This window comes from Chlorocebus sabaeus, chromosome 11 (genome assembly GCF_047675955.1).
Source record: "Chlorocebus sabaeus isolate Y175 chromosome 11, mChlSab1.0.hap1, whole genome shotgun sequence".
Taxonomy (NCBI): domain Eukaryota; kingdom Metazoa; phylum Chordata; class Mammalia; order Primates; family Cercopithecidae; genus Chlorocebus; species Chlorocebus sabaeus.
The window spans coordinates 32,018,242-32,044,405 of NC_132914.1; the positions used below are offsets into that span (position 1 = coordinate 32,018,242).

At 40.5% G+C, this 26,164-nt stretch overlaps 1 protein-coding gene and 1 non-coding gene across 11 annotated transcripts in view; one reads left to right on the forward strand and one right to left on the reverse strand.

Moving 5' to 3' along the window:
- The window catches only part of DENND5B (DENN domain containing 5B), a 201,460-nt gene that overhangs the window by 50,213 nt on the left and 125,083 nt on the right, over positions 1 to 26,164 (reverse strand). For 9 of the 10 annotated variants that reach the window (XM_073020604.1, XM_007968100.3, XM_037990158.2 and 6 more), the window contains 3 exons: positions 18,693 to 19,229; positions 14,917 to 15,148; positions 10,454 to 10,604 (listed from right to left, as the gene is read on the reverse strand). In XM_073020604.1, coding sequence (XP_072876705.1) covers positions 10,454 to 10,604; positions 14,917 to 15,148; positions 18,693 to 19,229 — 920 coding nt within the window. Of the gene's footprint in view, positions 1 to 10,453; positions 10,605 to 14,916; positions 15,149 to 18,040; positions 19,230 to 26,164 lie in introns of those variants that run through there. The other variant, XM_037990163.2, reaches the window with a different exon arrangement.
- Positions 16,918 to 17,021, forward strand: LOC119621328 (small nucleolar RNA U13). Its single transcript, XR_005237878.1, has one exon. It is a non-coding gene; the product is annotated as a small nucleolar RNA U13 (small nucleolar RNA).

Genomic DNA, 26,164 nt, shown 5'->3' on the forward strand with positions numbered 1-26,164 from the left:
CCATAATTTAGAATTACTTAATTCTAGTGTCCTAAAAGAACAATAGAAATGTATGAAGCTTCCAACTTTTTAAGGAAAGATTTCTATCAAACTTGGCTGGGTGCAAAGGCTTACACCTGTAATCCTAGCACTTTGGCCTGATTACTTGAGGCCAGGAGTTCGAGACCAGCCTAGGCAACATAGTGAGACTCTGTCTCTACAAAACATTTAAAAAGGCTGAAGTGGGAGGATAATTTGGGCCCAGGAGTTTGGGGATGCAGTGAGCCATGACTGCACTCCTGCATACCAGCCTAGATGACAGTGATATCCCGTCTCAAGAAAAATAAAAAGATTCAAACTCAGAAGAGTGAGTACTCATCTGTATAGTCTTAAGGGTTGCGCTCAAAGACCACTGTGATTCCTTTTTGCTCTAAAATTTCATGATTGTGTTTCTGAAGTGATAGCTTGTGTTTATCAGTTGTTTTAGAAAATATTTATAATATAAACTCAGTATCAAAATACGCAGGACAAATGAGTTTAAAATAAAACCTGAGCTCTTTTCCATGGTCTATAAAACTCTAAATATAAACAGACCTCTGCTTCATTCCCTCTGATCTTATATCACTTCTCCCCTAATTACTATGTTCTAGTATAGTAACCTCCATTCTGTTTCTAAATGATTAATAAAATCATTGCTAGTTCTATAATAATTTTCTCCGCTACTGAACTGCTGGTATCGAAACTACCTTTCAGATGAGATCAGGTGCGTTCAAGGTGGTATGGCCAAAGATGTAAGAGTTGCCTTCCAGCTCAAATACCTTTGTTTTTAGTTAATAATGATTCAACTCACGTGCCTTAGACCCAGACCTGCCCTAGATGATATGAGGGGCTTAAAAATATATGCTTTCCTTATTCAAAGGTCCTTTTGTGGTCAGCCTAGCTACCTACAGACTCCAGCTTAGTGTATATGACTCAACCACCCAGCGATTATCCCTAATCACTCCTCTCTCTCTACCATCTTCATTCAGCCAAGAATTTAGAACCTGGCTCAGTTTTCTTCCCTGCTATGGGAAGAACAAAGACTATATAGATAACTTTTTCTTAAAATTCTGGGGTTGTCTAATATGCAACTTTACCTCCACTGCGCTTTAGATGCAACCAGGACATCACACTAAATCAAATGGTCATCCAGAACTCCTCTACCTGAGAAATCCTGAACTTCACCATCTTAGCCACTGACCCCCATCTCCCATTACATTAGCTCTTCCATGCCTTGACTCTCACTTAAGACCCCTTGTGTTTTCTCTTCTTTCTGTTATGAGCCTAAATTCTGTGGAAAGCCACCTAAACTACTCCCATTCTAGCACTCTCTCCTCTGTAATACTTCTCTACTTCCCTCCTTACCTGCCCACTAGAGCCCCAAACCCTGGATGAAGACTATCCCCTCATTTCCCTATTCCTGTACCCACACAGACTAGTTCCCAATTTCCCTCACAACTACCTATGAATCATTTCACCTGTCTTTTATCAACTCTTCCCCATTCTCCTCAAAGACTACTGCAAACTCTTTACCCTCAGGTATCCTCGCTTCTTTCTTCCTGCCTTCCATGTAAGACAATGCATGCACATAAACATCCTCATCATTCTTCTGATCTCAAAGTATAAAATACATTAGCCACGGCTCAAAACTGTGTCTTCCACCTGCATCCTTGACCAATTCTCGTCTTTTCAACCGGCTCCATTAGTCACCTCCTCTGCTGTATCACCAATCTTTCTCTCAGTGGAATCTCTTCAGCTGACAAACATGTTGGTCTTCCTCATGGCCCTCTGTAGTCATGTTAACATCTGTTTCTTCACACCTCTCATGTAAAAATTCTTAAAATATTTATACGTAAGACTTCTACTTATTTACGTTTGGATCTTCAGTTCATTTCAAACTAGCTCCTTCCCTTGAAAACACTTTTTAAAGTTTTTTTGTTTGTTTGAGATAGAGTCTTGTTCTGTCACCCAGGCTGGAGTGCAGTGGTGCGACCTTGGCTCACTGCAACCTCTGCGTCCTGGGTTCAAGTGATTCTCCTGCCTCAGCCTCCCGAATAGCTGGGATCAAGGGGGCACGCCACCACACCCAGCTAATTTTTGTATTTTTAGTAGAGATGGGGTTTCACACCATGTTGGCCAGGCTGATCTCGAACTCCTGACCTTCATGTGATCCGCCCACCTCGGCCTCCCAAGTAGCTGGGATTACATGTGCAAGCCACTAATGCTCAGCTAATTTTTGTATTTTTTGTAGAGACAGGGTTTTACCATGTTGCCTAGATCAGTCTTGAACTCCTGAGCTCAAGGCGATCTGCCTGTCTCAGCCTCCCAAAGTGCTGGGATTACAGGCGTGTCTGTTCCCAGTTGCTTAACCCCACCCTCCACCGCCTTTTATTTTTTTGGGATGGAGTCTCAGGCTGTCACCCAAGCTGGAGGGCAGTGGCATGATCTCAGCTCACTAAAACCTCCGCCTCCCGGGTTCAAGTGATTCTCCTGTCTCAGCCTCCCAAGTAGCTGGCTACAGGTGTGTGCCACCACACCCGGCTAATTTTAGCATTTTTTAGTAGAGACAGGGTTTCATTATGTTGGCCAGTCTGGTCTTGAACACCTGACCTCAGGTGATCTGCCCGCCTCAGCCTCCCAAAGCGCTGGGATTACAGGCATGAGCCACCGTGCCCAGTCCTAAAAATCCTCTTGATGAAGCCACTGAAATCCCTAACTGCCAAGTCCAGTGGCTATTATTTGATCCTTAGCTTACTCAAACCCTCTTCTACATTTAGTACTGCTGATCACTCTTTCTACTTTAAAGCTCCTGCAATTTTCTTTCTTTCTTTTTTTTTTTGGAGACAGAGTTTTGCTCTTGTCACTCAGGCTGGAGTGCAATGCCGCAATCTTGGCTCACGGCAACCTCCGCCTCCTGGGTTCAAGCAATTCTCCTGCCTCAGCCTTCCAAGTAGCTGGGATTATAGGCATGTGCCAACATGCCCACCTAATTTTTGTATTTTTAGTGGAGACGGGGTTTCACCATGTTGGCTAGGCTGGTCTGGAACTCCTGAGCTCAGGTGATCTGCCTGCCTCGGCCTCCCAAAGTGCTGGGATTACAGGCGTGAGCCACCGCACTTGGCCCACCTCCTGCAATTTTCAACCTCAGTGTTTCCAATGAAATAAGCTCTCTCACCTCTGAGACTTTGTCCATGAAGTTTTCTCCCAACTTTCATTCATCTTTCAGATAGATTAGAGGCCACTGCTTCCAGAAAATGTTCTATGACTCTTCCAAACCTAAGTTAGCTACCCATCCTGTACGCCTCAATTATAGTATCTATCACAGAGTATTATAGTTACTTATCTCCATTCTCTATAAAATCTCCTCTAGAAGGGCCAGTATCTTGTCTCTCAGCTACCTTACTAGCAAAGTCTACTATATCACCTGCCCCTTCTCTCTTTTTTTTTTTTTTTGAGACTCAGTCTTGCTCTGCCTTCCAGGCTGGAGTGCAGTGGCATGATCTCAGCTCACTGCAAGTTGCAAGGTCCGCCTCCCGGATTCACGCCATTCTCCTGCCTCAGCCTCCCGAGTAGCTGGGACTACAGGTGCCCGCCACCATGCCTGGCTAATTTTTTGTATTTTTTAGTAGAGACGGGGTTTCACCTTGTTAGCCAGGATGGTCTTGATCTCCTGACCTCATGATCCACTCGCCTCGGCCTCCCAAAGTGCTGGGATTACAGGCGTGAACCACCATGCCTGACCATCACCTGCCTCTTCTATAAATACAATTAAGTAAACAGAGATGCAATCTAACATGTAGGTTTACAGATGTTCATCACAGCATGTATATATGTAATAACAAACTGTATTTCCTTTATTCCAAGACTCACATTTGGGCTTTTAAATGTTCCTGAAATTAGGATGCATCTTTCAGTCCATATGCACGTTTAATATATAATTTTTCCTAAAAGCCTTTGAGTTAATTGCAGCTCTTACAAGAGTAGAATCAATATACTCAAAACAACTGAAATGTTCAACAGTAGAGGGTAGTATACAATGAAATCTCATGCAGTCATTAAAAAATTCAAATTCTAATAAATATGAGAATCCTCATGATACAGTAATAAAAAAAGTATAACATTCTATAAACATTTTAATTTAATTTCAAAAACAAGATGTGGGCCGGGTGCAGTGGCTCACACCTGTAATCCCATCACTTTGGGAGGCCGAGGCCAAGACAGGACAATCACGAGGTTAGGAGATCGAGACATCCTGGCTAACAAGGGTGAAACTCCATCTCTACTAAAAATACAAAAAACTAGCCAGGCGTGGTGGCGGGCACCTGTAGTCCCAGCTACTCAGGAGGCTGAGGCAGGAGAATGGCGTGAACCTGGGCGGCGGAGCTTGCAGTGAGCCGAGATCGTGCCACTGTACTCCAGCCTGGGTGACAGAGCGAGACTCTGTCTCAAAAAAAAAAAAAAAAACCCCAAACCCCCAAACACAAGATGTGTCCACTCCTGTTCTCCTGCTCCCCCATCCTTGCTATGTAAGAGCATAATATCACATTTTAACATTCCACGGTGATGGGATTCTGAGTGGTTAAAAATTAACCCTATCACTTTCTAATCCAGATTTTTTTTTTTTTTTTTTTTTGACACGGAGTCTCACTCTGTCACCCAGGCTGGAGTGCAGTGGCTTGGTATCAGCTCACTGTAACTTCTGCCGCCCGAGTTCAAGTGATTCTCCTGCCTCAGCCTCCCAAGTAGCTGGAATTACAAGCTTCAGCCACCGTGCCCGCTAATTTTTGTATTTTTAGTAGAGGTGGGGATCCACCATCTTGGCCAGGCTGGCCTTGAGCTCCTGACCTCATTATCCACCCGCCTTGGCCTCCAAAACTGCTGGGATTACAGGCGTGAGCCACCACGCCTGGCCAATACTCCAGATTTTTAAAGAGCAAACATTATATCAATCTATTTTTAAAAATTTTCTCAGCTCTTACCTATCATCCCCATGACCTGTACTCATTACACTATCCTAAGAATACTTACTTTTTTTTTTTTTTTTAGGCAAAGTATCACTCTGTCGCCCAGGCTGGAGTGCAGTGGCACGATTTTGGCTCACTGTAACCTCCACCTCCTGAGTTCAAGCGATTCTTATGACTCAGGCTCCCAAGTAGCTGGGATTACAGGTATGCACCACCATGCCAAATTAATTTTTGTGTCTTTAGTAGAGGCGGGGTTTCACCATGTTGGCCAGGCTGATCTTGAACTCCTGGCCTAAAATGATCCACCATCCTCAGCCTCCCAAAGTGCTGGGGTTATGGTGTGAGCCACCATGTCTAGTTGAATACTTATTCTGGAGTGCATCTTAGACAGCACAGAGCTAGATATAATTTAAAAAATTATCACTTTTGCCACTCAGAAAAAGTCATGTTACATTACTGAAAACAATTATTTTTATTATAAAGAATCCAGTGTGGGAAAAGCTTAAATGAGAATAATGCTACTTTTGTTGCTTTAAAAATAATTTACAGCTGGGCATGGTGGCTCATCTAATCCGAGCACTTTGGGACGCTGTGGCAGGAGGATCACTAAGCCCAGGAGTTCAAGACTAGCCTGGGTAACATAGGGAGACCCTGTCTCTATAAAACACAAAAAGTTGGCTGGGCATGGTGGTACTAAGGTCCCAGCTACTTGGGAGGCTAGGGCAGGAGGATCACTTGTACCCAAGAGGTTGAGGCTGCAGTGAGCCATGATCATGCCACTGCACTCCAGCCTGGGCAACATAACGAGACCCTGTCTCTAAAAAAAGAAAAAAAAAAATTACATATGCCTTTGGTATCAAGCTTGTGAATAATCTTATTTCAGTCAGTTATTTAGGGGAACACTGGATAATCATTATTACAATGGTATCAAGGAAGGTAGCCCCTCTCAAAATAGTTTCTTAAGAAGAGGAATAGGTTTATGGTTTATATCAGGGAAAAATATGCAAAGATCTAGTTACAGATCTTTGAAGTGGAATATTTGGAAATGTCTCCAAAGCAAAAGATCAATGTAAGACTGTAAAAAGGATACAAAAAGAATCGGGGGTGAATGAAAATTATGATCCATAAAAAAACACATTAAGATTCTGAAACAGAATACAAATACAATCTGAAGATCTTTAAGGGGAAAGAATAGAATATAAATAACAAAATGTACAAACACCTGGGTGTAGATATTTGATATGGAGGCCTTGAAAATAGCCCTGTAGCAAAAAAAGTCAGTATAACACAAAGTTTGCTCAGGAATTTTAAAAATTAGGGTTAATGGGCAAGATAGTCCTAATAAATAGTAAAAACATGAAACAGAATATAAATACTAACTAATGGACTTATATAACAAAGAAAAGTAAAGCGCAAAAATATAAATGGCATAAAACTGTGCCCTTGGCAGGCAGAAAAGGATAAAGATTAACTTAAATATAACCAGCTCTTACTATATGCTCTGTGGGACAAAATGGCCTACTTAATTTTATTTTCAAAACAGGGAAATGAGCACTGCTTAAGAAAATTGCTATGAAGTCCACACATTCCTGGTCTTGTTAAGTAAGTAATTTATTCTTTGCTTTTATTTATTTACTGAGCATAATTTTACCAATGATAATCACAACTGCTGAAATACTAAAGACTGCTTATTTGGTTCTGTCTTGTAAACAGCATATGAAGTTCTCTCTAACAGTTGATCCACCATATATACAGGCATGGTTATAAATCCATTTACCCCACAATTGGGACACTGTGGCAGGAGGATCACTGAGCCCAGGAGTTCAAAACTAGCCTGGGTAACATAGGGAGATCCTGTCTCTATAAAACACAAAAAGTTAGCTGGGCATGGTGGCATGTGCCTGTGGTCCCAGCTACTTGGGAGGCTGGGGCAGGAGGATCTTTTCTCTGGACTATATCTACCTGAAATGTAATGACTGAGGCTTAGTGTGAAAATGGGAAACCGTAAGATTATATATAAGGCAAAAGCAAGAAAACAAGGCTACAAGATTTCAAAATTAAACTCCTCCTTCCTAAGCACTCCCTATTTTTCTTTCCCACTTTGTTTTTCTTCATACCTCTTACCATCTGACACGTTATTTGACATATTAAGTTCCTTTTTCTGTTTATTTGCACTTGAAAGCAGAGATTTTTGTTGTTTTGTTCATTAATAAACTCCTAGTAACTAGGACAGCCCTCACATATAGTAGGAGTTCCATAAATATTTGCCAAATGAATAAATGAACAATCTAATGCCATCAAAAGAGCCGGGCGCAGTGGCTCACGCCTGTAATCCCAGCACTTTGGGAGGCTGAGGCGGGAGGATCACCTGAGGTCAAGATTTCAAAACCAGTCTAACCAACATGGTAAAACCCTATCTCTACTAAAAAAAAATATATATATATCCTGGCGTAGTGGCACATGCCTGTAATCCCAGCTACTTGGGGAGGCTGAGGCAGGAGAATCACTTGAACCTGGGAGGTGGAGGTTGCAGTAAGCCGAGATCATGCTATTGCACTCTAGCCTGGGCAACAGAGCAAGACTCCGTACAAAACAAAAAGAAAACAAAAACTGTTAAACTAATAGTCTATCCAGATCAAAGTGATTTGAACAATTAAAATACTTCACAAATAAAAGAAAAAATAAATAAACTGATGGCTAATCTGTCTTATGGAAAATTCTCCTAATTATCATCCACTTCTGAAAAAATAGAACATTGCATCTAATATCATTATCTGTAAAGTTTGAACCCTAACAACCATCAATATCTATTAGCGCATTTTTTTTCTTTTCTTTTATTTTTTTTTTAAAATAAAGATGAAACCTCACTATGTTGCCTAGGCTGGAGGTTATTCACAGACACAATCATTGCACATTGTGGCTTCTAGCTCCTGGCCTCAAGGAATACTTCCTCCTCAGCCTCCTAGTAGGTAGTACCGGGGAGTGCCACCATGCCTCACTTCTTAGCACAGTTTCTAAGTTCAGTGTGTATAAAAGCAGGGCCAGCCCTTCACTGGAGGGTGAAACCCTGCAAACTAAGGTAAGTACAATAAAAATTTCAGTCATTAGTTATTTGCTTCTGTCTTGTAAGTAGCATGTTAAATCCTCTTGAACAATTTTCCTCCCCAAGACTTTAAACATCTGCATTTTCTACAACAGGAAAAAATTTCATTCTGAATATATAACTTTTCCATATTTCTAGTGAACCGTCCTCTAATACTGTCTTCATTAAAGTTGAGACAGCCTTTTAAATGAAAGGTCAATCAAATGAACGGTTTTTTGTTTTTGTTTTTTTGAAAGAGGGTCTTTGCAAGGTCGACCAGGCTGGAGTGCAGTGATGCCATCACATCATGGCTCACTGCAGCCTAGACCTCTCAGGTTCAAGTGATCCTCCCACCTGAGCCTCACCAGTAGCTCGGACTATAGTCGCATGCCAGCATGCCTGATTGCCTCCCAGGCTCAAGCGATTCTCATGCCTCAGCCTCCCAAGTAGCTGGCATTACAGCCTCCCAAGTAGCTGGGTATACACCACCACACCCAGCTAATTTTTGTATTTTTAGTAGAGATGGGGTTTTGCTATGTTGACCAGGCTGGTCTTTAACTCCTGGCTTCAAGTGATACACTCGCTTAGGCCTCCTAAAGTGCTGGGATTACAGGCATGAGCCACCACACCCGGCTTAATTAAAAAAATAAATTTTGTAGGAGCTTGGCCCGGTGGCTCACACCTACAATCCCAGCACTTTGGGAGGCCAAGGAGGTCAGGTTGCTTGAGCCCAGAAGTTCAAGACCAGCTTGGGCAATAGGACAAAATCCTGTCTCTACAAAAAATACAAAAATTGGCTAGGTGTGTTGGCATGTGCCTTTAGTTCCAGCTACTTGGGAGGCTGAGGCAGGAGGATCACATGAGCCTGGGGAGGTCAAGGCTACAGTGAACCAGGATCAGGCCATAGCACTCCAGCTTGGGCAACAGAGTGAGACCTTGTCTCAAAAAAAAAAAAAAAAAAACCATGTATTTTTTTTGTAAAGACATGGTCCTCCTATGTTGCCCACGCTGGTCTCAAACACCTGGGCTCAAAGTGATCTTTCTGCCTCGTACTCCTAAAGTGCCAGGATTACAGGCGTGAGCCACCGTGCCTGGCCCAAGGTTTTTTTTGAGACAGGGCCTCGCTGTGTTGCCCAGGCTGGATAATAGTGGTGCTCATAGGTCACTGAAACCTTCAACTCCTGGGTTCAAGTGATCCTCCCACCTCAGCCTCCCAAGTAGCTAGGGATACAGGCATGTGCCACCACACCCAGTTCCAAATGAAGTTGTTGTTGTTGTTGTTTCCAATCTACAATTCTTTTTAATACTATTTTTATTTTTTGAGACAGGGCCTCTCTCTGTTGCCCAGGCTGAAGTGTCGTAGTACAATCACGGCTCACCATAGCCTCAACCTCCCGGAGCTCAAGTGATCCTCCCACCTCAGTCTCCTGAGTAGCTGGGACTATAGGTGCACACCACAATGCCCAGATAACTTCTGTATCTTTTTTGTAGAGACAGGCTTTCGCCACAGTGGCTAGGCTGGTCCTCAAGTCCTGGGCTCAAGCTATCTGCCTGCCTTGGCCTCCCAAAGTGCTCAGGTTACAGGCGTGAGCCACCACGCCTGGCCACAACTCTTTCACTTTACTGTTTGGTGTTCCTTTTCTAAGTATTTAAAAGGATACTAATACTAAAAATTTTCTTTTCAAAAAATTTTCTCTTTAGCTCTTCCAGAGGGAAGATGGAGCCTAAGAATATATCTTGCTACCCAAAGTACTACCCTGTCTTCTCTGGAACCACTCCTCTTAACAAAACCCAGTTTAAGGCAGAGGTGAGACATCTGAAGGCTCTTTAATCTGGAAGGATCTCATTAGACTGGTGTGACAGGCTGTTGTTAAACTCTCTTATGTTCTCCTAAAAGCTGGAAAAGGCAAGGAAGGATCATTCCCTAGAAGCCTTGAAGGGAGCACGACCCTGACAATTCCTTGATTTCAAATTTCTACCTCCCAAAACTGTGGAAGAATAATTTCTGTTGTTTTAAGCCACTGAGTTTGTGGTTCTTTGTTATAGCAGTCCTAGGAAACTAATACAGATGATAAAGGTCTAACCTTTCTAAATTCCATTAGATAGTATTATCATTATATTTAAATCGCCATTTAAAGTGTGGCTTTTCCAAGTGTACTTTGCTTGAAAAAGAAAAAAAAATCTCTAGACTTTGGTTTTTTTTTTAATGATGGATTTAAAGGTCAAGCACTCACAGAAGTGTCAATCCATACTTTAAATGCATTAATGTGGTCTTGAAAAAAGTAATCAGATAGATGTTTAATAGTTAAGCATTGTCCATTTGAGTTGCAGAGCACCCCACCCTTCATTCATTCCTTCAACCAACTACTCAAGTGAAGAACATGCTTACTTGTTATTGGTTGGTCCTGTTGCCAAGACATCGGACTGTAACTTTGGAAAGAACCCCTGCTCATATTTGCCTTGACCAATTTTCATATCAAGTAGATGTGGATGGATTGCAGTGTGATCCATTTTCATCAGTCTCTGTTCAATTGATTGGGCTATAAATTAAATTTATAATAAATTAGAGACATTTCATTGCTAGCCCTTCAAAAATAATGCTTCCTCCACTCATGCACCTACAGAGAACCCAATCACTCCGACACTCTGAAACAGACTGTGTGTGTGTGTGTTCACGTGCACGCGCATGTGTGTATGTTTCGAGACAAAGTTTCGCTCTTATTGGCCAGGCTAGAGTGCAATGGCACAATCTTGGCTCACTGCAATCTCTGCCTCCCGGGTTCAAATGATCCTCCTGCCTCAGCCTCCCAAGTAGCTGAGATTGCAGGCATGTGCCACCAGTTCCAGCTAATTTTGTATTTTTAGTAGAGATGGCGTTGCCTCACGTTGGTCAGGCTGGTCTTGAACTCCTGACCTCAGGCGATCCACCCTCCTTGGCCTCCCAAAGTGCTGGGATTATAAGCGTGAGCCACCGCGCCCGGTCTTGAAATAGATTTTAACAAAGGCTCTTCAGAAATCAGTATAATGTAAGTATAAAAATGTTAACTTTAAGTCAATATTGGATGATTGATTTTCATGGTATTTTCTGCCTTTGTCAAAATCAGGGCAGCGGGGCTGAAAAACCTACAATTTTGTATTAAAACAGTTTCCCTTAATTGAGAAATTCAATATTCTTACACAAAAATACGGTTCTAAGTACAACATTAAAGAAAATGATAGCAAATAAAATATTTTTCTTGAGCTGAAATACAAGTTAAAGAGAAGACACAAGCACAATGGCCTTATTAACTTTACTTCTTTGTACAAAGACCTATTAAATATTCATAGTTCTCCATCTGTAAAAACAAGCAACGGCGTGAAGTTTATTACCTCACTTTTAGCAGCAGTCACATTCTCATTAGTAGGAGTCATTTACGAGTGTTTATTAGATCAAGAGGGTAATACAGCAAAAGTTAAATAACCAGGCATTTAGAATGTTCAGAGGATAAGAAACTGGCCTTTGGAAGAAAAAATAGGTCAGTGTTAAGATGTGATTATTAAACATTTCTATTTTAAAGCCACTAAAAGTCAGGGATGTTGGAAGATGTCTCAAAGACTCCAGAAACAGTGACCTATTTCTCAGGTAAACAAACAAATAAAACCTGATCTTAAACATTTTAATCAACTGAATTGTCAAGAGAAAATATAATATTTTAGAAGCAAGACTAGGTCTCCGATCCTCTGCCTGGAGATTACTTAAAAGGGGAGAACAAGCAGTAATGGTAGTTGTGTGATAAACAGAACACACTGTGGGAGCTGCTAATTTTGTGACTTAAGAGAAGAACAAGGTGCCTTCATAAATATTTCATATAATCAGTTTATGTTGCCCCTTTTCCTTTTTTTTTTTAGATGGAGTCTAGGCTGGAGTGCAAAGGCACAATATCAGCTCACTGCAACCTCCAACTCCTGGCTTCAAGCGATTCTCCTGCCTCAGCCTCTCGAGCAGCAGGGATTACAGGCACCCACCACCATGCCCAGCTAATTTTTGTATTTTTAGTAGAGACAGGGTTTCACCACGTTGGCCAGGCTGGTCTCGAACCCCTGACCCCAGATGATCTGCTCCCCTCGGCCTCCCAAAGTGCTAGGATTACAGGCGTGAGCCACTGTGCCTGGCCACAGTGGTATATTTTCAAGAGTATTATATAATTTCTGTGATGACAGTGGGAGTACCAAACTGTCTGAGAGGCTGAAAGAAAATCTATTTTAATTGGAAAGACTTTCTGGAAGCACACAATTAAGGTATTGGTGCTTAGTTCCATCTAAAAAATTCCATCAGGAAGGGAGAAATGAAATTTGTACAACAAGGCATTATGCTATTCATATGGCTATTAAGGCACTGGAATTCATTTTATTCTCTGAACAAGGATAGACAATTTCATTAACTCTACTTCCTAAATTTCCAAAACCACATAGGTAATTGCCACTTCCTGAAGGGGCTCCAAGGATCTACCCTGATTCGTGGGAATACAACAGGGTGATGTTTCTATGGTTACATAAAAGACATCATTTACATACTTCTCCCTTACATACACTAACGCTTCAGCATCATCATTCCTGACTTTGATCTATTTAAGTGAAGTGGGAAAGGCAAGCAAGCAAGACAGGCAGATCAAGGAAGTTCCACATTTGCTGCCTCTCCTTTTTCTCCAGAGGAAAAGTTGCTGTCAAATAACTCCAACATTTGAAGGGAAAGAAACAAAAGGGAGGGCCATCAGGTGACAGGTATCTGCTTATGTGGCAAAGAACAGGTTAGGGACCAGGCATAATTGTATAAAATAAGTGTGGACTAGTACATTTTACATAGTTCTTTCTTGAATGAACAGCTAACATGATGTTAAGGCTTCCTGTGCCAGAAATCAGTCAGACCTGGATTCAAACCATGGCTCGACCAATCACCAGCTATGCAACCACAGGCAAGTTACTCAACCTCTCAGTTTTCTCAACTGTAAAATGAGGGCAGTAATAAAATGAAATAAAAATAAGTATTCCAGGCTGGACATGATGGCTCATGCCTGTAATCCTAGCACTTTGAGAGGCCAAGGCAGGTGTTTTGTTTGAGCTCAGGAGTTCGAGACCAGCCTGAGCAACATGGTGAAACCCTGTCTCTACCAAAAATACAATTAGCTGAGCATGGTGGTGTGCATCTGTGGTTCCAGCTACTTGGGAGGCTGTGGTGGGAGGATCACTTGAACCCAGGGAGCAGAGGTTGCAGTGAGCCGAGATGGTACCACTGCACTCCAGCCTGAGTGACAGTGAGATTCTGTTTCAAAAAAAAAAAAACGGGAGCTGGGCCAGTCACAGTGGCTCACACCTGTAATCCCAGCACTTTGGGAAACTGAAGCAGATGGATCGCTTGAGCCCAGGAATTCAAGACCAACCAAGATAAGATAATTACCTTAGTAACATGGTGAAACCCTGTCTCTACAAAAAAAATCACCCGAGGGTGGCGGCACATGCCTGTAGTACCCATTCCCCAGGAGGCTGCAGTAGGAAGATCACCTGAGCCCAGGAGGTTGAGGCTGCTGTGAGCCATGATGGCGCCACTGCACTCCAGCCTAGGCAACAAGTGAGACCCTGTCTCAAAAGAAAAAAAAAAAAAAAAATCATGAACAACATCTGGCATGATGACTGACATAGCAAATACTCATGTTGGCTATTAATATGATTATTTATTTAATGGACTATATTACACTCCTAGACGAGACTGGCTAAGACTTAATTTCTTTCTTTCTTTTTTTTGAGACGGAGTCTCACTCTGTTGCCCAGGCGGGAGTGCAGTGGTGCCATATTGGCTCACTACAACCTCCGCCTCCCAGGTTCAAGTGATGCGCCTATCTCAGCCTCCCTAGTAGCTGGGATTACAGGCGCATGACACCACACGTGGCTAATTTTTGTATTTTTAGTAGAGATGGGGTTTTGCCATGTTGGACAGGCTGGTTTTGAATTCCTGACCTCAACTGATCCGCTGGCCTCGGCCTCCCAAAGTGCTAGGATTAAAGGTGTGAGCCATCACGTCCGGCCAGACTCAGATTTAATTTCAATAAATGAAGCTATTATAATTAATGGCACTACCAAAGCAAAGATACTGTTTTAGTATGTAAATTAAGCAGAATCTAAGATTCACTGTTTTAAATAAATACTTACCCTTTCTTGGATACAGAGAAGAGGTGAGAAGTAAAAACGAAACATAAGTAGCAAGACAGAAATTAAAAATTTTCCCATTAGACAATAAAGAGAATAAAACAAAAGTCAGGCTGGACACAGTGGCTCACACCTGTAATCCCAGCACTTTGGAAGGCTGAGGAGGGCAGATCACCTGAGGTCAGGAGTTCGAGACCAGCCTGGCCAACATGGTGAAACCCCGTCTCTATAAAAAATACAAAAATTAGTCAGGCATGGTGGCGCATGCCTGTAATCCCAGCTACTTGGGAGGCAGAGGCAGGAGAAATGTTTGAATCCCGGAGGCGGAGGTTGCAGTGAGCCAAGATTGCACCACTGTATTAGCCAGGGTGACAGAGCAAGATCCATCTCAAAAACAAAAACAAAAAAAACAAAAACCGTAGCAACCTTCCAGTCATACTTGATTCAATTTATTATTGTTTTTCCTCTTCTGACTAAGAGATAAGGAAAGTCAAGTAGGAGTGGGACTCAGAAACAGAAAGAAAAATTGACAAAGCATTTTGTGATAATCGGACCAGGATTAGCCATGAGGTCTAAAACTGAAAATTAATTTTGTTGTACATAAGGCCAACAATTCGTGGGAAAAAAGCGATCATGGATTTTAATTTAATTTAAAAGGCATGGCAAATGTACCTGCTTCTTTTAAAGTGCTGCATTTCTGATATATAGATGTCCGCAAGGTGGGTGCCCTTACATTATACAGCCTTATCTTATCAATCCGAGAGTCAAAGACCCGAAGCAAAGGATCTTTCTCTTCCCACTGAGACATAATTTTATTATCAATAAAGGTGGCAAACATCTGTGTTTCAATGAAGCGTGAAAGAAATGGCAGGTAAGGCTCAGGCTGGTCAGACAGAAAGGAAGCCTGTAATGAGATAATTAGGAAATTATTAGTGCAAAGAGATCATCTCAACACTATACGATAAGCCTGAAAATTATGTTAACTCAGGACATTCTTTTTAAATCTTATAAAACTGACACTTGAAATTCAAAAATCCTTAAAAATCCACTTTTCTTTCCATTTTCCTAAATTCAGAAAATGTAGGTCACTTAGGTCTTTAGCACTGATCTTATTTTACAAAATTGATTTACATTCTGATCCTTATGACCATTATGTAGAAGAGAGGGCATCAGTAATGAAAAGATGGCAGAGACGTTGCTATACAATTGTCAATCATCCACTTCACTTGCAGTTAAAAATTTTTATCCCTTTCCCCAATGGGTTGTAATTTCTTCTGTTCTCTATTCCTAGCCTATGAAATATACTTTCAAGCCATAGGTAGTGAGATGATTAACTGATACAATAAAGATAAACATATCAGCATTAATCTTAAAAAAAAAACATGGAATTTATGCTTATGGGTGAAATTCTTTTGTTCTTCAAGTGAATGCTTTTCTAGACTCTAACTGTGAGAAATCAATAGATGAGTGTTAAGCCAAGGTCAAATTCCTTCCACACCTGTGCTGACACAACAGTCGCAGCCTTAACAACTAAAAAAGGCACTGCCTGGAAGCTGGGCATGGTGGTGGCCACCTATAGTCCTAGCCACTAGGGAGGCTGAAGCCAGAGAATCCTGTGAGCCCAGGAGTTTGAGGCCAGCCTGAAGAAACATAGTGAGACCCCGTTTCCAAAACACAAACAAAAAAACCAAAGCACTGCCTGAAAAACCATCAGAAGCAAGCCTTTGGAGAACATGTACAATAAGCTGTACACCTTTCCTGTTACTAGCCTGTCTGATGCATGGGATGGTTCAGTACATCGTAATCAGTTCCTAATTCAAAGTGTCATTTTTTTTTTCTGTTGTTCTTCCATGTTCATGTGTGTACAGGAATTCTAGACTCAATGCAGTACTAAAATCTGGAAGTGAATTTAGAAGTAAATTCCTATTTTGGTTGCTGGGTTGGTTTTTATTTTTGTATGGCAGAAGCTAGAAGGCGAAAGGGGAAAGAGGGAGTAAGTTCTGACATAAGGTGACTTTTAAAAATGAGTACTCATCAGCTTGTTGCTAGCATATTTATTTTCATTCTGAAATTTAGGAGGTCTTTTTAAAATTTCCTTAGAGAAATCCACTTATTCACTTTAAGTAGTTCCATAGTTCAGGTGTATATACATAAATCCAAATAACCACAGAGATTCACAGTAGTCTCTAGAAATCAGTTCACCTCCACCAATAAACATCTCACTTTTCATACATCAAAGAGCCTTTTTTAAAAAAAGTGGGCCAAAGATCTGGCTTTTGATATTCAGACCCTCACAGACTATAAAATTTTAGGTCATCAAAGATTTGGCTTGTAGGACTAGTATATCCTACAAATTTTCCTAGGGAAGGTAATTACAAGCCTTCTGGAATCCAACAGAAAATTTTCATTTCTTTAGGGGTTATATAAAAAGAATTACATTTATATAGTTTGAGGCTACATAAAGATTAGGAAGGAAGGAAGGATCAGGGCTTCATTTAGGTAAGAATTTGAATTGCCCCAAGGATAAACCATGGATATACACAGATTAGTTCTAAGATAGATAGGAAAAAGTATGGAAAATTGTTGAGTCTAATGAGAAAGGAACCTAAGGGCATACACTTAAAGAAGTCTTGTTAATATTAAAGAAGTTTTCTCAAACATAAGTGCACCAGGATGCTTTTGTAGTTCATAAATGTAATAACTGGCTTTTCATGCTCATGTGTGAGATACACCTTCCTCAAACTTTGTTACCATGTTGGCACATTACCTGTCTGATGTGGGGAAAAACAAAGCACACCAGAACATAACTGTTCAACATACAATATTATCCTCCAACAGAAAAAATATCTGATGAAGTAAAAAAATTATCTTTTATTTTTTTGAGACAGGGTCTCACTCTCTAGCCCAAGCTGGAGTGCAGTGGCATCATCTTGGCTCACTGCAGCCTCAACTTCCCAGGCTCAAGTGATCCCACCTCAGCCTCCAGAGTCACTGGGACCACAGGTGCACACCACTGTGCCTGGCTAATTTTAAAATTTTTTGTAGAGATGAGTTCTCACTATGTTGCCTAGGCTGGTCTCATACTCCTGGCCTCAAATGATCCTCCAGCCTCAACCTCCTAGTGTTGGGATTACAAGTGTGAGCCACCATGCCCAGCCACTATGTACCTTTATGAAAATTTTTAATTATTTCCAACAATTCTCCAATATTGTAAATTAGCCTCTTGGAATGCATCAGCCCCTTTAGAAGGCCTTTCATGACATAGAGAGGCCACTTAGCGAAATCCATGATACATTCCAATACAAGTATTATACCTCAGCAATCACAGAGGCAGAGAACTAAACTATACCCTGGTGACCTAAAAGAGTTAATATACAACCCTAAGTGCACCTGTCTGAAAAATAAAATCTGGGAGATAGGTGAAAAAAAAACTGGCAGAAGAATCCAGTACCCCTTAGAAATCACAGGACAAGGAAAGCTGGTATTATTTTCTGACTTCCCTTTCCAAAATCTTTGGAACCGTTTTACACTTACAGTCATAAAACCTAATTTAGTCACTCTTTTTCTCCTTTGATCTTAGAATGATAGAGAAATTTGGCTTCTGAAACCAAACTGTTAACTTTACATGGACAAGTTGTGATTTCTGATAGGATAAAGACTAAATAAATGATTTCTAGACTAAATAAATAGATTTCATAGAAAAGGAGTAGGCTTATTTAACTATACTTGATCATAAAATAAGAGTAAATAAAACTGTTATAAGGTCAAACAGTATCAACAGATTTGGAAAACTTGCAAAATTTAAGTTTCTATAACTTCTTTCTTTTTTTTTTTTTTTTTTTTTGAGATGGAGTCTCTATCTGTTGCCCAGGCCAGAGTACAGTGGCATGATCTCGGCTCATTGCAACCTCCACCTCCCTGCCTGGGTTCGAGTGATTCTCCTGCCTCAGCCTCCTGAGTAGCTGGGATTACAGGTGTGTGCCACCATGCTCTGCTAATTTTTTGTATTTTTAGTAGAGATGGGGTTTTGCCATATTGGCTAGGCTAGTCTCAAACTCCTGACCCTCATGATCTGCCCGCCTCGGTCTCCCAGTGTGCTGGGATTAAAGGCATGAGCCACCATACCCAGCCTGTTTCTATAATTTAAGCATCTTTAAGGTAAAGAAAAATTTTAAATACGATTACAGGCAATTTAACACACAATTTAATGACCAGCTCAATGAGCTGGTTGATTTGCTTTCTTGTAAAATTATTTTACCTAATGTAAAAATACTTGGTAAAGCAAAGTTCCTAATGGGCTGGAAGATGAAGTCTGCATTTAAAAAAGGTTAACAAAATCAATAATATATGGATAAGCATAGGCACAGAAGAAGAAAAAACTTAAAAATTTAAAAAATCAATAATAAAGCCACCAATAACCACAAAAGGAAAACTATGGTTCTTTTTACTTTGTCAAAGTTCTGCATCTGTTCCCGGTTGGTCAGCCAGGATTCCATATCCTGAGCAGTCTGAATGACAAACGCTTCGTAATCTGCAAACATCTGTGTAAAGCGGTTAGCAAAGACCTCTCGGAGCTGTACATTGAGCTGGTAGTCCCTTAGTTCTGCCTCTTCACACTGCAGTTTTAAATCCTTGTCTTTTTCACCCAGAGAAGCAGAAAGGTCCATTTTTTCCACAGCCACACCAGTCCGCTTGGCCAGAGCCTGCAAGCGGGCTATGGTTTCATTGCCCTTCAGTAACTCATACATGCTGATGTTATTAGTGGAGACATTGCCGTTCTTTTTGTCATTGACCAAGTCTTTCAGAACCATATTCTTCAGTTTGCTGGTACTCTCACTGCAATGTAGGCTGCCCTCAGGAGGGATCCCAAATTGAACAAGAACCTCAGAGAGTTCTTGGATAAAATCCACTTTATTGGGGAACTGTGGAAATTCTTCAGGCAACTCAATAAAATGGTTGTCAATGTCCACAAAACACAAATTAGCCTGAAAGAGAACAATGAAATAGAAAGGTTTAAAATAAAGAAACTGTATGTTCTAAAATATTCTTGCCAGCCACAGTGGCTCACACATAATCCCAGCACTTTGGGAGGCCAAAGCAAAAAGACTGCTTGAGCCCAGGAGTTCGAGACAAGACTGGGAAACACAGGAAGACCCTGTTTCTACAAACAGAAAAGAAAGTCTTGCCAACTATTACAAACAAAAGCATAGATTATGGCGCCTTTTGTTAATCTTTGCACGGTTTAGAATTTCTTATTCTTTAAAAATAACCTCTTTTTCCATCATTTTCCCCTATATGAGTATTTTTATACCATACTTAATATATATGAAAATTTTCTCTGGGTCTCAGCAATATATTATAATCTGAATATGATTTTCGAACATTTGGCATCCATTAGGCATTCCTATGTGGGTAAGGGTGCCCAGACTCATAAGACCTTACACATACATGGTATTAGGTAAAATGTTCACTGAATGCACTTGAACTTTCTTTGCCACTCCACTGCTCTAATATCTGTAATTTAGAATTGACAATAATCACTAAAAACCAGCAGCTGTAGTATCTCCCAATAGGATGAAACTGGCAAAATCAATCCAATTCACAGATAATCCACAAATTTTAACTTTACTCAAAATTCACTGAACCCCCCAGAGCAAAACTATTTCAGAAGTCATTATACCTAATGCAGGAGGCAGAGAGAGGTGGTAGAGGCAAGTGCATGTATAACTATGCACTTGATTAACCTCTGAATAATTAAGAGTTCACACAAGATATTTTTGAGTTGAGAAAAAGAGGTGACAGAAATCAGAAGAAATGTTTTTTTGAGTTTGTTTATACTTCACATTTGGAATTTATTTTGAATAAATATTTTAAATATTTTTCAAGTAGATACAGAAAATTCAAGAGGCCAAAGCATATGTATAAAGTTCTGATTATCCTTCAGGTATCTGTAGTAGACTCCAAACAGTATTTTACCTTTACTGTACACACTCTCTTAATCAGGACAAGGTTGTTAGTTAAAAAAGAAGGTTGTGCTTCTAGATTGGGGGGTGGGGTGCCAAAATTGTAGCCCATCACATGAAAATAATATTGATTACATTAATGGTGGAACACAAGACATGGGGTGGAAGTCAATAAACAAAATAGGAAGCTTCACTGTGTTTTTCTCCCCGGTTCCCCCACCCCTAGGTCACCAAGGGGAAAATTCATACTGTTCTTTGATCTCGATGGCAAAGTAAGGGAAAAGGGGAAAGCAACCAGTTAGGTCTTTGTTTTTCTCTTTTGATCTTTGCTCTTCATGTTAGATACCAATTAGCAAGCAGCATACAGAAATTCTAAATTAAGTTCAATAAAAACTCAAAATGAGGCCTGGCATGGTGCCTCATATCTGTAATTCCAGCACTTTGAGAGACTGAGGTGGAAGGATGACTTGAGGTCAGGAGTTTGAGACCAGTCTGGCCAACATGGTGAAACTCTGTCTCCACTAAAAATACAAAAATTAGCTGGGCATGGTGGCATGCACCTATAATCCCAGCTACTCGGGAGGCTGAGGCAGGAGAATCACTTGACCTCAGGAGGCAGAGGCTGCAGTGAGCCAAGATCGTGTCACTGCACTCCAGCCTGGACAAAACACAGAGAGACTCTGGCAAAAATAAAATAAAATAAAATAAAATAAAAAAATAAAGTAAAATAAAATAAATAGATTTTCCTCCATTCAAAGCCAGATGATCAACAATGATTCCTAAAGCCTGATGTAATCTTTGAATCCAGCCTTTTAATTTTGCAGATGAAAAAACCGAGGTCAAAGAAGTTAGGTGACTTTCTGGCACCTGTTCCAAATGTGCACCCTCAAAGAGACTGGTGGTTTATGGCCTTTCCCTGATATTTTTCCTCACCTCCAATGTCAGTAGTTTTCTCTAAATAAATTAAGAGCTGAAATGATGCATCTTGCTGAGACAGTAGCACTGCCTACACCATTCTTTTCTTTTCTTTTTTTAAGATGGAGTCTTGCTCTGTCGCTCAGGCTGGAGTATAGTGGTGTGATCTCAGCTCACCGCAACCTCTGCCTCCCGGGCTCAAGCAATTCTCTGCCTCAGCCTCCCGAGTAGCTGGGATTACAGGTGTCCGCCACCATGCCTGGCTAATTTTTAAATACTTTTAGTAGAGATGGGGTTTCCCCATCTTGGCCAGGCTGGTCTTGAACTCCTGACCTTGTAATCCACCTTCCTCAGCCTCCCAAAGTGCTGGGATTACAGGCGTGAGCTACTGCGCCCGGCCGGCCTACACCATTCTTTACACTGAAAGGTTTAAATGGAAGGTCACATAATTCGAATGGATGATTCAGTATCTTTAAAACAGAAGAAAAAATTTACTAATTTGCTAATCTAAATGTTAACCAACAACCTCCCATCACTTAGATTTGGTACTATTCCCTTCATTAATGCCTTCCTACTACCTTTTTCTATCCCTCTCCTCCTCCTATGAAAAGGGAAAATGATATACTTTCTGAAATTTTAAAGCTTATTACGGTCATGAAATCACTGCTGAGCTGAAAGTGTACTACAAGGTAGGAGTTCCAACACCACAGCTACTGGTCTGTCTTCATGATCCCACAAAAGTCTCCTATGTCTGCTTAGGAAGGGCCCAAGCTGGGGCTTTGATTATCACAAAGTAGAACAGGAAATACAAACTGTGTTATGAAAATGTATTGAAGAAAACTAAAAAGAAGCCCTTTCTCCAAAATAAACAAGAACTCTATAATAGGGCATTCTGATAAGTTGCTTCTCACTTTTAACACCATTAAATAAAAAAAAAAAATCAGAAGAGTATTGCATGATAAAAATTTACTCAACACCTCAATCTGACATTGCTTTAGGACTAAATATTTCCACTTATCAACACTACTCACAAGCCTTCACGATATGTAACTACTTACTTCCTATTAAAAACAACAAAAGTGGGCTGGGCTTGGTGGCTCACACCTGTAATCCCAGCACTTTGGGAGGCCAACATGGGCAAATCACGAGGTCAGGAGTTTGAGATCAGTCTGACCAACATGGTGAAACCCGGTCTCTACTAAAAATACAAAAAATAAGCTGGGCATAGTGGCAGGCGCCTGTAATCCCAGCTACTGGGGAGGCTGAGGCAGGAGAATCACTTGAACCCAGGAGGCAGAGGTGCAGTGAGCTGAGATCACGCCACTGCACTCCAGCCCAGGCAACAGAGTAAGACTCCGTCTCAAAAACAAAACAACAACAAAAGTGGCAGGGCACAGTGGCTCACGCCTGTAATCCCAGCACTTTGGGAGCCCGAAGTGGGTGGATCACTTGAGGTCAGAAGTTCAAGACCAGCCTGGCCAACATGGTGAAACCCCATCTCTACTGCAAATACAAAAATTAGCTAGGTGTGGTGGCGTGCACCTGTAATCCCAGCTATTCAGGAAGTTGAGGCAAGAGAATAGCTGAATCTGGGAGGTGGAAGTTGCAGTGAGCTGAGATGGTGCCACTGCACTCCAGCCTGGGCAACAGAGTGAGACTCCGTCTCAAAAAAAAAAAAAAAAAAAAAAAAAAAAAAAAATTCCCTCAAAAGTAAGAAAACAAAGGCTTAAAGCTTAATCATATCTTCTGCCATGAAACCTTCCTATACTCTCACCCTAAAGTCATTCTGATCTCATCTGTATCTTCTCTGTTCATTTATTCCTCTTACTAACTTACTTTTAAACTTGTGTTATTGGTATTTGTAAACGACTTTTTTGAAAAGCAGAAATCACCTCTTACTTGACTTGATATCTCCCACTGTATTCTACACAAATAGTGTATGAGACAACTGTTCGGCAAATGAAAGAATAAACTCTGAGGAGATGGTCGTTTCTGGGAACCCTAAAACTGCAGGCTGGAGCAGGAAGTATCGAGACTAATGCAGCTCTCTTCATGTTGAGTAAGTGATCTCATTTCTCAGTGTCTGAAATTAAGCCAGCTTGAGGGTAAGCCGGAGAGAGGAGAGCATTTAAAATATTCCCTCTGGACCAGATGCTGTGGATCATGCTGGTAATCTTTGGGAGCCCAAAGCCGGAGGATCACTTGAGCCCAAGAGTTCAAGACCAGTCTGGGCAATGTAGCGAGAGTTCATCTCTACAAATAATAACTTTAAAAAATCAGCTGGGTGTGGTGGCATATGCCTCTTGTCCTAGCTACTCACAAAGCTGAGGTGGGAGGATCTCCTGAGCTCAGGAGGTCAAGGCTGCAGTGAGCTGTGTGACCACATTCCTGCCTGGGTGACAGAGTGAGACCCTGTCTGAAAAATAAAATAAATAATTCCCTCAGAATCTCTGGGCAAGATATGACAAAAACAAAGTTGCAAAAGCAACTGTTTCGGTTTTTCTCTTAACTTTTTGTTTACCAGTTACTGTGAAGATGAGTAAGAACAGTAGAAAGTGAGGTACATTCCATGCAATTAATCTTCAGTGCCTTCCTTCCACCCTCACTCTCTCTATCCTACTCCCTAAAAAACGGTATTACAAATGGTTACTTGTGGCTATCACTTTTAAATTATGAGGATAGCTAGTCGATGATTAATTTACAAATCTATGTAGTTACATTAGCTAGCAACTAAATCATACCTTCTTAAAATAATTATTTTGCAAACTTGTCATTTTTTAAAACTATGTTTAGAAGCCTTGTCACTATTTTTAGCCATTATTTTATTTTAGAGTTTTCAGGGAAAGGTGGAGGGAAGTATTACTAGTGAGTGCATTTAAGTCATTTTTTTAAATGACTATTTTTATATCTACTTCCTTCCCAAAATTATGTGAAGCAGATTATTTCATCTCATTGTAAAATGATACCAGAACAAAGTGATAGGCTGTTAGCCTTTTCTTATGAAACAATGATGCCCTAATTTATAGTTTCTACACAGAAGCACTGCTATTTTCACAGCGAATTCAGGTTATTTCATATTATTCTACTCTATGAACAGAAGGGTATATGTATTTATTAAGCAGTGTAGATCTCATGAATGAAAAATTAGAAAATCACAGACATTACTTTAAGAGCTTTCAGAATCCTTACATTTGTTTATCTTTAGTGGATACACACAGGCACAGAGATGGAAAAGTTTCCCAACTACCAATATGTCAAGGTAGCACTGAAAAAATCTCTCAACAATTGTTACAAAAAATGGAAAGACAATATACATAAAGTTATCTTATAAAATGTTACATGATTAACATACACAATAGATCAGACACTCAACAAGAAACTAAAATATCATTAAGTCTTCAAAACAAAATGCATTTGGCTAGTCTATTTCTTTTTCCTTGAAAATTTAAAGGATTAACTTCTTTGAGCAAATAACATACTAGACTAATTTCATGCAAGTGAAAACAAGAACATTTAAGGAATAGAGAAAAGAGGTAAAACAGAGAAGAAAAACATGCACAAGCCCAAAAAGAACAACAGTCTGTATATGTATCTTATGTGATCTGAATCAAGTTATTTTCCTTTGAGTAAAAATGTTAATTTTTGTGGGGAAATATTCATTAGAATAAAAGTAAGCAGTGGAAGATTATGAGAATCACTACAGAATACAATGGCTGTGGCTTAGTGTTAAATTCACTTATTAAAATGAGAATCTCTGGGAAATAAGAACAAATAAAGGTGAATCTCAGCATGATATTCTATTAAGAAAGATGTGAATTAAATAGCTAGTGATATAATGTACTTAATCAGCTTTTTAAAAAAGTTGTGGCATGTTCTCATCCATATTTCATTTCAAAGACTTTACATGGTAATCCTCAGTACCATTAACAATAGGTAAAAATTAGGCCAGGTGTGGTGGCTCACACCTGTAATCCCAGCATTTTGGGAGGCCGGGGTGGGTGGATCACCTGAGGTCGGGAGTTTGAGACCAGCCTGATCAACATGAAGAAAACCCGTCTCTACTAAAAATACAAAATTAGCTGGGCGTGGTGGTGCCTGTCAGCTACTTGGCAGGATGAGGCAGGAGAATCACTTAAACCCAGGAGGCAGTGAGCCAAGACCCCGCCATTGCACTCCAGCCTGGGCAACAAAAGCAAAACTCCGTCTCAAAAGAAAAGAAAAGAAAAGAAAAAGTAAAAACAACACATGGGAGGTGTTATTATTCTTATTTTATAGATCAGAAATATGCTTTCAATAATTGTTTATTTATTTATTTATTTATTTTGAGATGGAGTCTCACTGTGTCGCCCAGCCTGGAGTGCAGTGGTGTGATCTTGGCTTACTGCAACCTACACCTCCAGGGTTCAAGCGATTCTCCTGCCTCAGCCTTCCAAGTAGCTGGGACTACAGGTGCGTGCCACCACACCTGGCTAATTTTTGGTATTTTTAGTAGAGACGGATTTCATCATGTTAGCTAGGATGGATCTCTTGACCTTGTGATCCACCCGCCTCAGCCTCCCAAAGTGCTGAGATTACAAGCATAAGCCACTGCGCCTGGTCTATTTTTTTAAACATTTGAAAGTACAACACACAGAAAGTATAATAACTTTAAGGTGGCATAAAAGTTAGGTGTTAGAATTTTTATCTCAACCACCAAGCCAAGCTGACATTTAGAACAGATAATGGGCCCTGTATCTGAAAACAGAGAATACTGAAGTATTTGATATTTCCATTATCCCTAGTTTGCTGCAACATGTTACTTTTCAGTTGACAGTGGTCAAAAATCAAATTCACCTCAAATGATAATGATTTTAAAGGATGTTAAAACCTGGGTTGTATTGTTTAAAAACAAAATTTATAACATGAGTGAAGAAAAAAAATGTTACCAGAATAAAGCAATGAGATCATGCTACCACTGCTCCATCTTCACAAATTTATAGTTGTGAAAATCAGCCACTGTCTTGTTTTGAACCAGGTTTAGTTAATGACTGTGTGGTAGTTAT